A 14,231-nucleotide genomic window follows, 5' to 3' on the forward strand; every position below is an offset into this window, starting at 1 on the left:
TCCAAAAAGTTCCTCTTTTGAAAATCACAGAATCAGAAAGCATAAACTTTAAAACAAGTTCTCTGAGTATTTACAGCATGGTATAAACATTACAGAAGACCATGGATATTAAACTGCTTGGGTGTAGCTGATCAGCAAGGCGTGTTCTTTACTGCATATCGTAACTCACATATGTGAGATTTAAAATATAATGCTAGATTACTAAAATCCAAATGCATGTATCTTTTTAAGCTGGTCAGGGAGTAAAATCATGAGTGAGACAGGAGGGTCAGCCCCAAACCATGCATTAGGTTGTGGATCTATTATTTCCAAAAATGAAACTTCTATGTTCTTTTCAAAAACCTATGTTGCATATATTTATTTAGAGCTCACATTAAACGTACAGTTGACTGTAATGCTAATTCAAGGAAGAAAAGTTCACCATTCACCAATGACTAAGTCCACACTCAACTCTCAATTTTAAGGCAGCACAGCTACGGTGATAGCAACTGCTAACCAAAAGGTGACGAATACTTAGTCACTTGCCAGCCCTTTTGTTGCAACAGTGTAGTAATTTCCCTAAGACAATTTGCTACTGAATAATTTTCTGCCGTTAAAAGGCTTACTCTGTAGAAAAACACCACAAATTTCCAGTGTGAAAGTAACTCCATGGTGGTATAAATATATATATATATATATATATGCATAATTATACAATATACACTGCACACGTTGTTTACAGAGAACAATTAGCTGAGGGGGTTAATTTAAATGACCATATAAAATACTTCTGTAAACAAAGTATGACAGGCAGTAAGGAAACCATTCACAGACTTCCTAGAAATAATCTGAATTCATTTCATTCTGAAGAAATCACATTTAAAGACACAGTATTGAATATTAATAATGTTCTTTGTATTAAAACAAGAGTCAATATTTTACAGTTTAAGAAACTTTACATATATACAAAATGTTTACATTGGGAATGGTATTGGAACAAATAGGCTTCTCTTCAGTCTCACAGACCTATTTCCCTTCGATCAAAGACTTAAATTCTTTCACGTTGTGGTCACTTGCAACAGACATAGCATGATCCAGAGCTCGAACACTTGCAAGGAGTTTTACTATCTGTTTTATGTTTTCCCTAAAGGAGAAAAAAGGAAACACGGATCAGCAGGTTACAGCATGTGGAAAAAAACACTGTCCATGTTAAAAAAAAAAACCTGCCCATGTTTAAATACCCAGAAACAGAGGACCCATTTTCAAAACTAAAAACACCCCAAAATCTCATTCAGATCCATGATTTTCATTAATACCGAGAAAGGAGAGAAAGCACTCTATTGCCTAACTTAACTACTTCAGAGCTCTGCCTTCTATTCCTTCCCAAACCAGAGTCCTAGCTCTCCTAGAGTACACCTGGAACACAAATTATATTCGTGGGTATTCATGACCAATCCATCAAGATCCAGAGTAATTTCCACTCCTCCAAAATTCACTAATAAAGTATAACCTGGCTTTTTTTTTTTGCGGTACGCGGGCCTCTCACTGTTGTGGCCTCTCCCACTGCGGAGCACAGGATCCGGATGCGCAGGCTCAGCGGCCATGGCTCACGGGCCTGGCCGCTCCGTGGTATGTGGGATCCTCCAGGACCGGGGCACGAACCCGTGTTCCCTGCATCGGCAGGCGGACTCTCAACCACTGCGCCACCAGGGAAGCCCAACCTGGCTTCTTTTACCACCCAGCTAGAAGTCATTCTCAGTAATCCTCAAATTTTAGCATACATCAGGATTACCTAGAAGAGTGCTAAAACACAGATCACCAGGTCCCACCTTCAGAATTCTGTTCAGTAGGTCTGGAGCGGGGCCTGAGAATTTGCATTTCTAACAAAGCTCCCAGGTGATGCTGCCAGGAACTACTTTTAACATTTACAATAGTTTGAACCACTTGTGAGAAACAACACACAATGTGACATTATTAGCTGTCTCTTCTCTACAAAATTGTAGTAAGCACCTTTTAGGGAAGGATTATAATTTTTAAGAGTTTGTGACTCACACTCATAAAGTGGAACCTACTTTATGTGCACTGCACACAGCAGGTGCTTAAACAGCTGCTGAAATCCTTTTCCATAGAAAAGTAAATAGTGTTTGTTGATATTTACCCCCAAACAAAAGCACTGTTACATATATAAATCAAATTTTAAAGTGAAGTGAATAGGATTTATCTCGTAAAAAACAACACATTGAGAAGAAATATTAGTGCCAATAAATAACAACCAACAGCAAAATGACATGTTATGGATGAAATAAAAATATAAACCAGGGAATTCCCTGGTGGTCCAGAGGTTAGCACTCCAAGCTCTCACTGCCAAGGGCCTGGGTTGGATCACTGGTCGGGGAACTAAACCCCACAAGCCACACAGTGTGGCCACAAAAAAAAAACCCTAAAATCACCTGGCAAAGATTTTTTTTAAACACTGAAGTATTTACTATCTACTTTGCCTTTAATTTTATTATAAAAGATAGCAAATTTTCTCTCAAGAAAATAAGGTTCTTTTTCCTGGAAGGGGAACAGGGGAAAAGAAAAAGATTTTGTTAGGGGGTATGACTAATGGTGTGATCAAAATGAAAATAAAACTCTGACATTAGGAAGAATATATGAATTGAAACTTTAAAAAATAAAATTCGTCTTTGGGAATTCCTTGGTGGTCCAGTGGTTAGGACTCGGCGCTTTCACTGTGGTGGGCCTGGGTTCAATCCCTGGTCTGGGAACTAAGATCCCACAAGCCATGCAGTGTGGCCAAAAAAAAAACAAAAAAAAAACAAAAAAAAACGAAAAACAAAACAAAAATTCTTCCAAATGGTGGTGGTACTGGTTGTTATTATTACTATTACTTACTTTTTATGCTAGAGATCTACCCCCAAATTCCATGAACACCCAAGACAGTGTACTGAAAAAGGGGTAATGGTTTGTTTGTTCATTCCTTCCTTGAAACCTTGATAAAAAATATGTATAAGCTGCTCCCCATAAGTCATGAGTGATGACTTAGTCTATGATATGGATTTAGAAAAACTCAACATAGAGCACAAACATCTCAAAATTGAGATATAACCTTCAATATACTTTGGGTTTCAGTGGCTATCTTTTCTAGGGTTTATATCTGTAAAATGAACCTCCAAAGACCAAGATCCATGACATTCTAAGAGCCTGAGATTTCCCCAATTATTCAAGGGGGGAGACAGAAAAAGCAATGATTCACTTACCAGAAATCTTCCTTTAATATCTTCATAAATAAAATATTGAAAAAAGATTAGGTAAAAGTTGCAAAAATGAAAAAAATAATGTGTATTTTTGGTAGGTTTATCAATACTAAGTCAATGTTTACAATTTAAAGTAAAATATAGGGCTTCCCTGGTGGCACAGTGATTAAGAGTCTGCCTGCCAACGCAGGGGACATGGGTTCAAGCCCTGGTCCGGGAAGATCCCACAGGCCGCAGGAGCAACTAAGGCTGTGCGTGCACCGCAACTACTGAGCCTGCGCTCAAGAGCCTGCGAGCCACAACTACTGAAGCCCATGTGCCTCGAGCCTGTGCTCTGCAACAAGGGAAGCCACCACAATGAGAAGCCTGCGCACCGCCACGAAGAGTAGCTGCCGCTCTCTGCAACTAGAGGAAGGCCGTGCGCAACAACAAAGACCCAGAGCAGCCAAAACTAAATAAATTAATTAACTTTAAAAAAAAGAAAGAAAAGAATCAAAATAAAATAAGAATTAAAGTAAAATATAACCATGTCTCTACCGAAAACATTTAAATAATACTAAAGCTAACAACTAAAGACTCTAGATCACTGTTTCATTCAATAATTACAAATAATTACCTTGCATTTCTTTTTTCCACATCAGAGCACCCGATACTGTTTCTGTAAATTGTATCTGCTAAGTGTACAAGGTATCGACAGAAGTTTTCTAACTGAGAAATAGTTCTTTCTCCTTTCAGATTCATGAACCACTGCTTGGGGAAACAACTGATCACCTATGAAGAAGAAAGATGTAAACAGTTAAAACAAAAATAAATTAAAGCATCTAAAAGCTGAGTCTAGATAATGCGTATAACGTATTTAACTAGAAGACTTGCTATTGAGCAACATATAACTAATTACTTAGAAGGGATATTCTTTTAAACCTGATTTTCTACATAAACTATACAAATACACCTAGATATACCCTAATTTTAAACTTCAATATATAGACACTCAAAGCAAAAGATAATTTCTCCAATATTTAAGTAAATTAGGGACATAAAATTGATAACCAATTGCTTCATTTTCCAGTCTTCCAGAAAGCCCTAAAGGAACTGAACTGTCCTTTGATCAGCAGCTTTTGATGTAAAAACATGTATAGCATAAGTACCAAACTGCAGCCTCTCCCCATGCCAAACAGTTCAGTAAGTAGGCATCCTTGCTGGCAGCAGGAGCCGTGCTGGCCCAGAGGAGTGAAGAGAGCATCACACCGGAGGGGCAGCCTAGGGCAAGAGCCCAAGCAGGACGTGAACAGGGCATGGTGGCAACCTGGCACGGGGTACCAAAACCCGAGCAAGGGGAGGCTGTTTCCCACCCGGGAGAAAGCAGCCAGTGGGTAGAGACAGCTCCCCACCAAAGAACCCAGGGATGCTTGGAGAAACAACTGATGCCAGAGCTGGGCCAAGCAGGTACAAGATAAGCCTGGAACGTCGTGTGCCAGAAAGCAAGAAAGTGCTCCCCCCAAATTAGAGGACATGCCACAAGGTCACAGAGGTCAACTTGAAGGGACTCACACTAATGAAGTCTAGGACAATTCCCGACAAAGATGCAAAATCTGAATCTCTTCATGAGAGAACATCAGACAAACCCAAATTGAGGGACATTCTACAAAATAACTGGCTTATCATCTTCAGAAGGTACGAAGGTCAAGGAATCAAGCACTCTTCCAGATTAAAGGAGACTAAAGAGACATGACAATTAAATGCAAAGGATGATCTGGGAATTTCTTTTGCCAGTTCCTTTGGATATTATTGAGATAGCTGATAAAACGTGAAAAGGGGCCTAAGGATTAGGTGACAGTAATATGTAAATGTTAATTTCCTGATGTTGATGGTCATATTGTAACCGTGGACAAGAAAATCCATGTTTATAGGAAACAGACACAAAACTATTTGAGGGTGAGGGAGTATCACGTCAGAGAATTACTCTGATGTGGTTAGGTCGAAAAACTGTACTGTACTTGCACATTTTCTTTAATCATATGATTGTTTAAAAAATAGTTTAAAAAATTATCAAAACTGTATAACTCACGTATATGAAGTAAAAAAAAATTAACTAAAATTATTTCTTAAATGACAGAAGAGACCATTTCTTTAGTAACACTTAAAATAGCATTCATTCAACCGTTAAAAAATTAACCCCAAATTAAAACTTTTATTAATACCTATAAAAATATTGATATAGATAGATGGATAGAAGGACAAATATACACATATATAACAGTACAACTTTTTATGTAAAAAATGCTAAGGGGAGATTGTCAACATTACACCAACTTCGATCATCAAAGGGGTTTTCATGAAATTCTCAAATCTCTTCAAACAAGGAAAACTTAATCCATCTTAACTCGTATGCTTTAAAAACTACAATATGTGTCATTTAACTCACATTTTGGGCTTTTTTGATGCTGTCATCGCCATATTCTGAATTCTGAAAAGCCATGAGAATGTATCTATTTAATAAACCGTCTATTGATAATTCCTGAAGAGTTTTGTTTGAGAAAATGCCATACCATTGAAGAAAATTCCCTAAGAGCTGGAAAGAAGAAGAAAATTATTTTCCCCCAGTTTTACTGAGATATAATTGACATGTAACATTGCGTAAGTTTAAGGCATACAACAAAATGATTTAAATATATATTGTGAAATAATCACCGTAAGTTAACATCCTTCCCCTCACACAGTTACAAATCTTTTTTCTATTCTCTTAGCAACTTTCAAATATACAATACACTATTGTTAATTACAGTCACCATGTTGTACATTACATCCCCAGAACTTATCTTATCTTACAACTGGAAGTTTGTACCTTTTGATCCCCCTTTATCCAATCTCCCCACAACTCCCCACCTGTGGCAACCACAAATCTCATTTCTGTTACTAAAAGTTTGGTGCTTTGAGAAGGAAGAAAAAATTGAGAGGCAATGTAAAGCAATTAAGTACAAAGTAAATCACTTACACAATAAAACACCTTGTGAAATGCCCTGGACCGTGTCTTGCCAAAGCACTAATAAGCAGTTCTGAAGGGTCTGAATATTTCTGATAATGACTGAGGTTAACTAAAGTTTAAATAGCCACATGGAGCTAGTGTTTACTATAGTGGACAATGCAGATACAGAACATTTCCCATCATAACAGAAAGTACTGGTGGGCAAATGATGATTCTTAGATAAATGTCCTCCCTTGAAAATCATGCCTAAACCAGTTCTGTGACCCTGCAAAAAGATGGAAATTCTTTTTTTGACTACCACATTGCATGTTTACCAGACTTCATGAACCTGGATATTGGAACTACTTAAGCTCAATACATATAAAATGGAAGCCCCCGCCCATTCCACCATAAAATTCTAAGTTCCCAGTATTTCTCATCTTAGGAAATGGCAACACTATCCAACAATTCAACCGAGCCAGAGCCTACATGAGCCTTATCATTCTCGACCTCGCCCTCAAGCTGTCGAACCCCACCTCTCCCCATTCTGTGCCTCTCTCTCAGTCCTTGCCGCCATGCCCCTGATCGAAGCTACCGTCATCTCTTTGTGGGCCCTGCAGTTATTCAACTGACTACGAGCAACAGTGCTGGTCTAGTTCTCCTCCAGCAGGGCTCGGTGAGAGAACTAAAACCTACAGAAAATGATCTGAGTGACTCCTTACATAATTTTCCCAAGGATGGTACAAGATAGTACCATTCTAGCCGCATACACAATGGAGGCCTTAGGGCATCAGGTATTAATTCTTCCACAGAAACCCAGCTGAGAAGAGCTGCTCAAGAGTTTGGCCGGCCTGAGTTAGACTCCCATCTCTGCCACTTAACAAAGGGATGAGCCTGGGCAGGTTATTCTGGGCCTCACTGTCCCATCAGCAGAGTCAAGCTCATAGGGCTGCTGTGAGGATTCAATGAGATAATGTGTGCTACAGTGCTTGGCACACAGTAAATATGTAGTAAGTACTCATTTCCATTTTCATTATTACTATCCTCACCTACTTCATTTCATTATCCCCACACAGAAGCCAGAATATGTTAAAAAGGGCAATATTTTCATGCCACTTCCCTACAAAAACCCTTCCACAACCCACGTAAGAGCAAATGATTCTCAGCAAAGGTACAAAAGCAATTTAATTTTGAAAAGGATAGTCTTTTCAACAAACTGTGCTGGGACAAAGGAACTTCAAGGTCTCATGCCCTATATAAAAATTAACTCAAAATGGATCACAGACTTAAATGTAAAACCTAAAACTATGAAATGTCTAGGAGAAAGGATAGGAAAAAACTCTGTGGCCTTGTATTAGGCAAAGATTTCTTAGATGCAACACCTAAAGCACAACTCATAACAGGAAAAGATAATAAGTTGGACTTCATCAAAATGAAGAACTTCTGCACTCTGAAAGACTGTTAAGACACAGACTGGGGGGAAAAACTCTTTGCAGATCACATATCTGATAAAGTACTTGTCTCAAGAATACAAAACTCAAAGCTCAATAATAAGAAAACCCAATTTTTAAAAATGGGCAAAAGATTTGAACAGATACTTCATCGAAGAACATATACAAATGGCAAGTAAGCACATGAAAACATGGCTGGGCTTCCCTGGTGGCACAGTGGCTAAGAATCCGCCCATCAGTGCAGGGGACATGAGTTCAAGCCCTGGTCCGGGAAGATCTCACATGCCGCGGAGCAACTAAGCCCGTGCGCAACAACTACTGAAGCCCGCGTGCCTAGAGCCCGTGCTCTGCAACAAGAGAAGCCACTGCAATGAGAAGCCCGCGCACTGCAACAAAGAGTAGCCCCCGCTAGCCGCAAGCAGCAACGAAGACCTAACGCAGCCAAAAATAAATAAATAAAATAAATTTATTTATAAAAAAGAGGAAAAAAAAAGGAAACATGCTCAACATCATCAGTTGTTAGGAAAATGCAAATTAAAACAATAACAAGACACAAATATACACCTAGGAGAATGACTTAAATAAAAACCCTGAAGATACCAAGTGTGGTGAGTGGTGAGAAAGAAGAATAACTAGAACGCTAATATATTGTTGGTTTAGAAAACAGCTTTGCCTGGGTATTCACCCAAGTGATGAAAACTTATATACCCAGAAAAACCTGTGTGCAAACAGGTTTATTCATAATTACTCCAAACTGGAAACAATCCAGTGTCCCTCAATTGGGGAATGGATAAAAAAAAAACAACAAAAAAAAAACCTGTGGGATATCCACCATATGATGGAATACTACTTGGCAATAAAAAGGAGTGAACACAAGACAACACCGATAAATCACGAATGCATTCTGTGAAGTGAATGAAGCCAGACTCAAAAGGCTAGTTAGTATGTAATTCTATTCCTAAGACATTCTTATAAAGAAAACTACAGGACAATAAAAAGGGGTGGCCAGGCTGTAGGGGTGGGCTTGACTACAAAGGGGCATGGGGAATTTGGGGGAGATGATGGAAGCATTATACATCTTGATTTAGGGAGTGATTACACGTCTACAAGTAAATTAGAGCTCCCATATCATCTGAACTGCTCATCTCTTCCCTAACTCTAGCCATCCTGGCCTTTTCTCAGTTCTAGTATACCCTGCTCTCCCTTACCTCAGGGCCAACTAATAACCTAAATATCACTTCCTCAGGGTGGAAGGGAATCTTCTGTGACTCATCCATCAAGGTATTTGTGACCCTTGTCATATGCTCCCATACAACTTTGAATTTTTTTCAAAACTCATCACACCTGAGATTACTTATTTGCTACTGCCAATTGAGCTTGGTTATAAACGCCATGAAGGCTCTACTTCTATCTTAATTCAGTGCTATATTTCCGCAACTTAGAAGAGTATCTGGTACTCTCCTTGCTGTGGTTTAGTGAGGCATTTTGTTGGCTAGTTTGGACCTTACTGGAACTCAGAATACGTTTTCACCTCTGCAAACAACAAACCTGAATAAACTTTTGGAATAAAATTAGTTTGTATGAAGTCAAACAAAATCTGAAGTCTTTTAGATAGCCTACAGACACGTACCTTAACTGAAGACCAAAACTGTCGTTGAAAAAACAAGTAAGGCCCAGAATTTTTATTTTCCAAGACACTAAGAAAAAAAGAGAAACACATCATGACCAAAGTTGTGTGTTAAATGCCATCTGATTCCTAGAAGACTTCTGTAAGTAAAAGGGGTGAACATAAGAAGTTAACTAATATTTCAAATTTTCAAACAACTGTATTCCAGAAGGTAACTTTAGAAGGTAATGGCAATTTACTGTGAGACACTAAGGGTTGCGCTGCATAAGGGAGCAATTTCCCCACTGAGCCACTCTCTTTGGGCTACACGTTTATACTATGTAGGTAAAGCTTGTATTTCAAGCTATGCTTAGTTTTCCGGAGTTTAAGAAGCCTTCTCTGAAAAATAATGGAGAATATTATCATCTTTAACGTTCTTAGGAGTTACTTACTTTTTGGGATACAAGGGCATGAATACATCATCATCTAAAGTTCTCCTCATTCTCAATAGAAGTGCTTTTAGGTACACCTAAAGAGTTAAAAATAGATCATGCATTTTAATAAGGGTTATGATAAAAGTTAAATTTTAGTAAGTAAAAATAAGCAATATTCCAAATCATACAGAGTATTCAATTTTGAGTGAACAGCATCTCAAATTTTTTAACTTTCCCCACTGAAGGTTCTAAGGTCTTTAATATTTACTACTTACTCTTCGTTCAGCGCTCATGAATTACCAAGCAATAAAGCCATTTAGAAATCTTCCAACCTCTTAATCTACTATATAGAGATTTAAGATCAGACCTATAATCTGGTTCCTCTCAAAATGAGGTCAGTGAAAATAAAACAATGACAAGGAGTACTTTCTCATATCTAAATAGCTCATAAGAATGTTCAGTGCAGGCAGTGGCAATCTGAAGTTCTGAAACTTTATAAAACAATACCTCGTTATTTTACATGCTATTTAAATGTTTCAGCGTTTAAATGATCAATTGTTACCCTTTCCAGTAGTTTTTCTTTTCCCGAAAAAAATACAGGTCTTCAAGGGATGTCTGATTAGTCCGATTGAGAATGGGGGTGGGGTGGTGAGGAGGGTGAAAACAGTAGAAATGAGAGGCTATCTGTACTAATTACATCATCTTTCCCAATCGATATTTTGAAACTAAAAACTACTCTCTCAAATTTTGTATATTTTAGGCTATAAAGGACAGGTGCCTCAAGTGGGAGAATCAGATTTTCTCGCTGGCTCAGAACATAACCACTCATTCTCTCAACTCTTGCTCATTTTCAAAGGGAAAGGAGAAGACAAAACAATAAATTAAAAAAAATTTTTAAAACCTTTCATAGATAATAATGAACTTACCTGTGTATTTTTGTTTTCTGCATTCACTACTGAAGGATACCCATTTATTAATTTTAGAGTAACTCCAACCATTCTTGAAGTCTGTGTTGTAGAAAAGGGGTCCCACATATTTTCAGCTATCACTATTAAGGGGAAAAAAAAGCAGAATGTACTGAGATACAGAAGTAAACTGCTGCTGACTTGAATCTGATGTCAAGCAGTCCCCAACTCAGAAATGCCAATCATGACTTTTTTCTTCCTCTAGAGTGTAAGCGTCAGTCTCCTTCGTCCTCTTAACCGCGGGAATGTTGAAGATTAGGCACACGTGGCGAGGGGACAGATTCCTATGGTTTTCTGCTTCTTGGTGAAAATAAAGGTTCGGGAAAGCAGGATTTCTCTATCCTAGGAGATGCTGTGCCAGCATCAAGAATTTCCAACTGAACTTGAGCTTTATTTTTAATATCAATATTTTAAATAGGTCCCTATGTCAACAATTCCTAATTTTTTTGTGAGAAATGGATGAAAGTAATGAAACTGCTCCCCAGAAAAATGCATATCCCCCCTGAAACTACGTACTCAGTTTTGCTTCAGGCAGTCTTTAAGAGCCTGAAATTTGCCTGTGGATCAATTACTGCCCCCAATTCCAGGCCCTCCCCAAGGTGGTCTTTAAGTCCCAAGTTAGAAGATAGGTACCCTTTAGCCATCTCTGGGTCTGGTGGTAACTTTATTATTAATAATGTAATTTCTATGAGAAAATATGTTCTGATTAAAAACTCCTAAAAATAGATTTGCAAAACCCAACGTGTTTGAATGTTCAATTCAGTAATCTCTACCTGTTAGTTTAGGGAGAATCACCTTTTCCACAATGGTAGGTAACAGTGCAATATCTACATCATCTTTTTCTTGCTCTCGCTCTTCACAACCGTAAAACAGCAAAGATTCAAACCACAGCATATTCTCAAAGTCACGACATTTTGCCTAGAAAATATTTAAAAGGTTACCCAAACATTTAAAATAGTGGCTATTTCTGCTTCTAGCCATGAAAAGAGTAACAGGAACTGGATTTAGCCTTCAGTCATAAACTAAAAACTGGACAAATATATGAAACATCTATTTTCAGACAATGGACCACAGGCAGTATAGGACTATGACCCCTGAAAGAACGGAATCAAATGAGGTGAGCTCCTGGTCAGAAGAGGAGATCAGGGTAGGCAACTGCAAGCAGAGCAGTCCTGCTGAGTTAGGAGACAATCTAAGCTCAGGAAGGCTGGAACGCTAGTAGCTGTGGGGCAGAGGAAGGAGCTACACGGGAGAGCTCCCAGATGCACACAAGTGTCCCCGAGCCTCTCTGCTGGACACTGAGAAACACATGCACAGGGTGCGACTCCACAAGGTCTGGCAAAGAGCAATCAGGAGCTGGGAGCTGAATGGTTCCCAGAGCTTAGATTTTCTCCCTCTTGTTTTCAGGGCTTCAACCTCAGTCTTCTTTTCGTTACAGTTCACATATTCAACCCAGCCCATCTCATTCATGCCCATGGCTCCATCCATATGTTGGTAACTTCCAAAACCGTATCATAAGCATGACCACTACATGTAAACAGACAATTTGAGTGTCCTCCCTTATGTAACAGGCAAAGAGGTCCTATTGATTCCGCCTCTAAAATCTTTCAGTTTATCTCATCCTCCTGATTTCCATCACCACTGACTTAGTTCAGGGTCCCATTTCTCATCTTCCTCATTGAGCTCTCCCATGATGTTCTATTTTTCTGGAATCAAAGAACCAAGTTCTTATTCATTCATGTTCATATCTCAGCGTCACTACATGTAATTTTAGTTGACTGAGAAAGACACTGTATAAAAATCGAAAAGCAAGAGACAGTTCTCTTGAGACGGGACAGAACATAAAAGGAAAGATCGTTAAGATTATGTCCAGTGGTAATGTGTCAATTATAGCCCTGTGGGGGACCTATCTCCCCTGAAAAACACTTTGCTGAGGCTTACATCTCTAGCTTTTGAGGTTACAATTGCCCAAGGCATCATGGTATATTGCTCTTTTTTTTTCTTTTAGAAGAAAGTGTTGTTTTTGTTTTTTTAAAATGAATTAATTAAATTTATGGCTGCACTGGGTCTTGCTGTGCGCGGGCATTCTCTAGTTGCAGCAAGTGCGGGCTACTCTTCATCGTGGTGCACGGGTTTCTCATTGTGGTGGCTTCTCTTGTAGCGAAGCATGAGCTCTAGGTGCGCGGGCTTCAGTAGTTGTGGCTTGCGGGCTCTAGAGCTCAGGCTCAGCAGTTGTGGCGCATGGGCTTAGTAGCTCCGTGGCATGTGGGATCTTCCCGGACCAGGGCTCGAACCCACGTCCTCCGCATTGGCAGGTGGATTCTTAACCACTGCGCCACCAGTCCAGTATATTGCTTTTCAACAGTGATAGAAGCCACTCACCTCAAGAGGAGTCCAAGTGAGAAGCTGCAGCCTTATGAGGGGATTGAACAACTTTGGCAAGCAAAGGCCGATGTAAGCATCCTTGTAGGATGTGTAGTATTTTGAACGCCATGCTTCAAACTGGGATTTAATACAATCGATTGAACAGAAACTTTCAAGGACATCTTCAAATACCTTGCTGGACTCTTTTGAAATGCGATCTAAAAACAACAACAACAAAACCCCACAGAGAATCAAAACTTAGTATGCAGTAGAAAAAACACAGTTCAAATATTTTCAGTGTTTTCTTTGTAGCTTGAGTATCAATAAGATAGGCTCATTAGCAAAGGAATAATTGTTAACTGCAACTTAAAAGAAAAGCACCAGAGGTAAGTTTAGGTTCCAAACGTCTATCATGCAAACCACAGTGCAGGTAGTCTCCGTTTTGCATAGTTCCAATATGTACTATTATCCGTCACCACAGTCTAGATAACACCTGTCCCCAAAAACTCAGTTCAAATTTCAAGCACCATGGAAGAGTAACTGTGAGTAACTGCAGAAAGTACAAACTCTGTTATCTAACTCTGCAGCCCACAAATCACCACGTAAATAACCGATGTGTAGTAGCATCATCAGTGACCAATCATATCTCTTCTTTCAAAGTCTGTTGGTGATTGCAATAACTGACATAGACAAGAATCAGCAATGGATGCTAGGATCTTTAAGTAAAAGGTTATTTAATGTTCCATATGACTTGGAACAGCAGACTCTTCATAATGAGGAGACCAAGTCATGACAACCTACTTCTCAAGATCCATCTCAGCACCGCTAACAGTGGGCAACCTAACATTTGCCATCCGGTATCATGCTGGTAACAGCATCTTGTGTGAAGTATTCTTGCCAAAAAAAGCTTTAACCTGAATCTAATCAAGACTTAACTTCCAGTTTACAAGAAATATAGCGACTGGAAGAACAAGTTAAAACCATGAGGCAACAGACAAATTTAGAATGTAGGACGTTTTACAAGATAAGTGGCCTGGTCTCTTCAGGAAGTTAATGCCTTAAACAAATAAAGAAAGGGGTGTGTGTATGCGTATAAGGTACCATGATATTCACTAATTCTACATAAAAAGGTGTAACCACCAAGTGCGATGCAGGAACCTTGTGTGGATCCAGGTTTAGAAAATACAGAGTAACAGAAACAGTCCCAGGA

The 14,231-nt window shown here is 39.0% G+C and overlaps 1 protein-coding gene across 1 annotated transcript in view; it reads right to left on the reverse strand.

Annotated features, from left to right (window-relative positions):
- Positions 1-1,005: 1,005 nt before the first annotated feature.
- Positions 1,006-14,231, reverse strand: part of PAXBP1 (PAX3 and PAX7 binding protein 1) — a 32,554-nt gene continuing 19,328 nt past the window's right edge. The window contains exons 11-18 of the mRNA XM_065876275.1: positions 13,040-13,239; positions 11,431-11,575; positions 10,619-10,740; positions 9,711-9,787; positions 9,283-9,349; positions 5,662-5,808; positions 3,853-4,007; positions 1,006-1,123 (exon numbers count right to left, since the gene is read on the reverse strand). Coding sequence (XP_065732347.1) covers positions 1,006-1,123; positions 3,853-4,007; positions 5,662-5,808; positions 9,283-9,349; positions 9,711-9,787; positions 10,619-10,740; positions 11,431-11,575; positions 13,040-13,239 — 1,031 coding nt within the window. The remainder of the gene's footprint in view (positions 1,124-3,852; positions 4,008-5,661; positions 5,809-9,282; positions 9,350-9,710; positions 9,788-10,618; positions 10,741-11,430; positions 11,576-13,039; positions 13,240-14,231) is intronic.

The sequence above is a fragment of the Phocoena phocoena genome, chromosome 4, assembly GCF_963924675.1.
Source record: "Phocoena phocoena chromosome 4, mPhoPho1.1, whole genome shotgun sequence".
In the NCBI taxonomy this organism is placed as follows: Eukaryota; Metazoa; Chordata; class Mammalia; order Artiodactyla; family Phocoenidae; genus Phocoena; species Phocoena phocoena.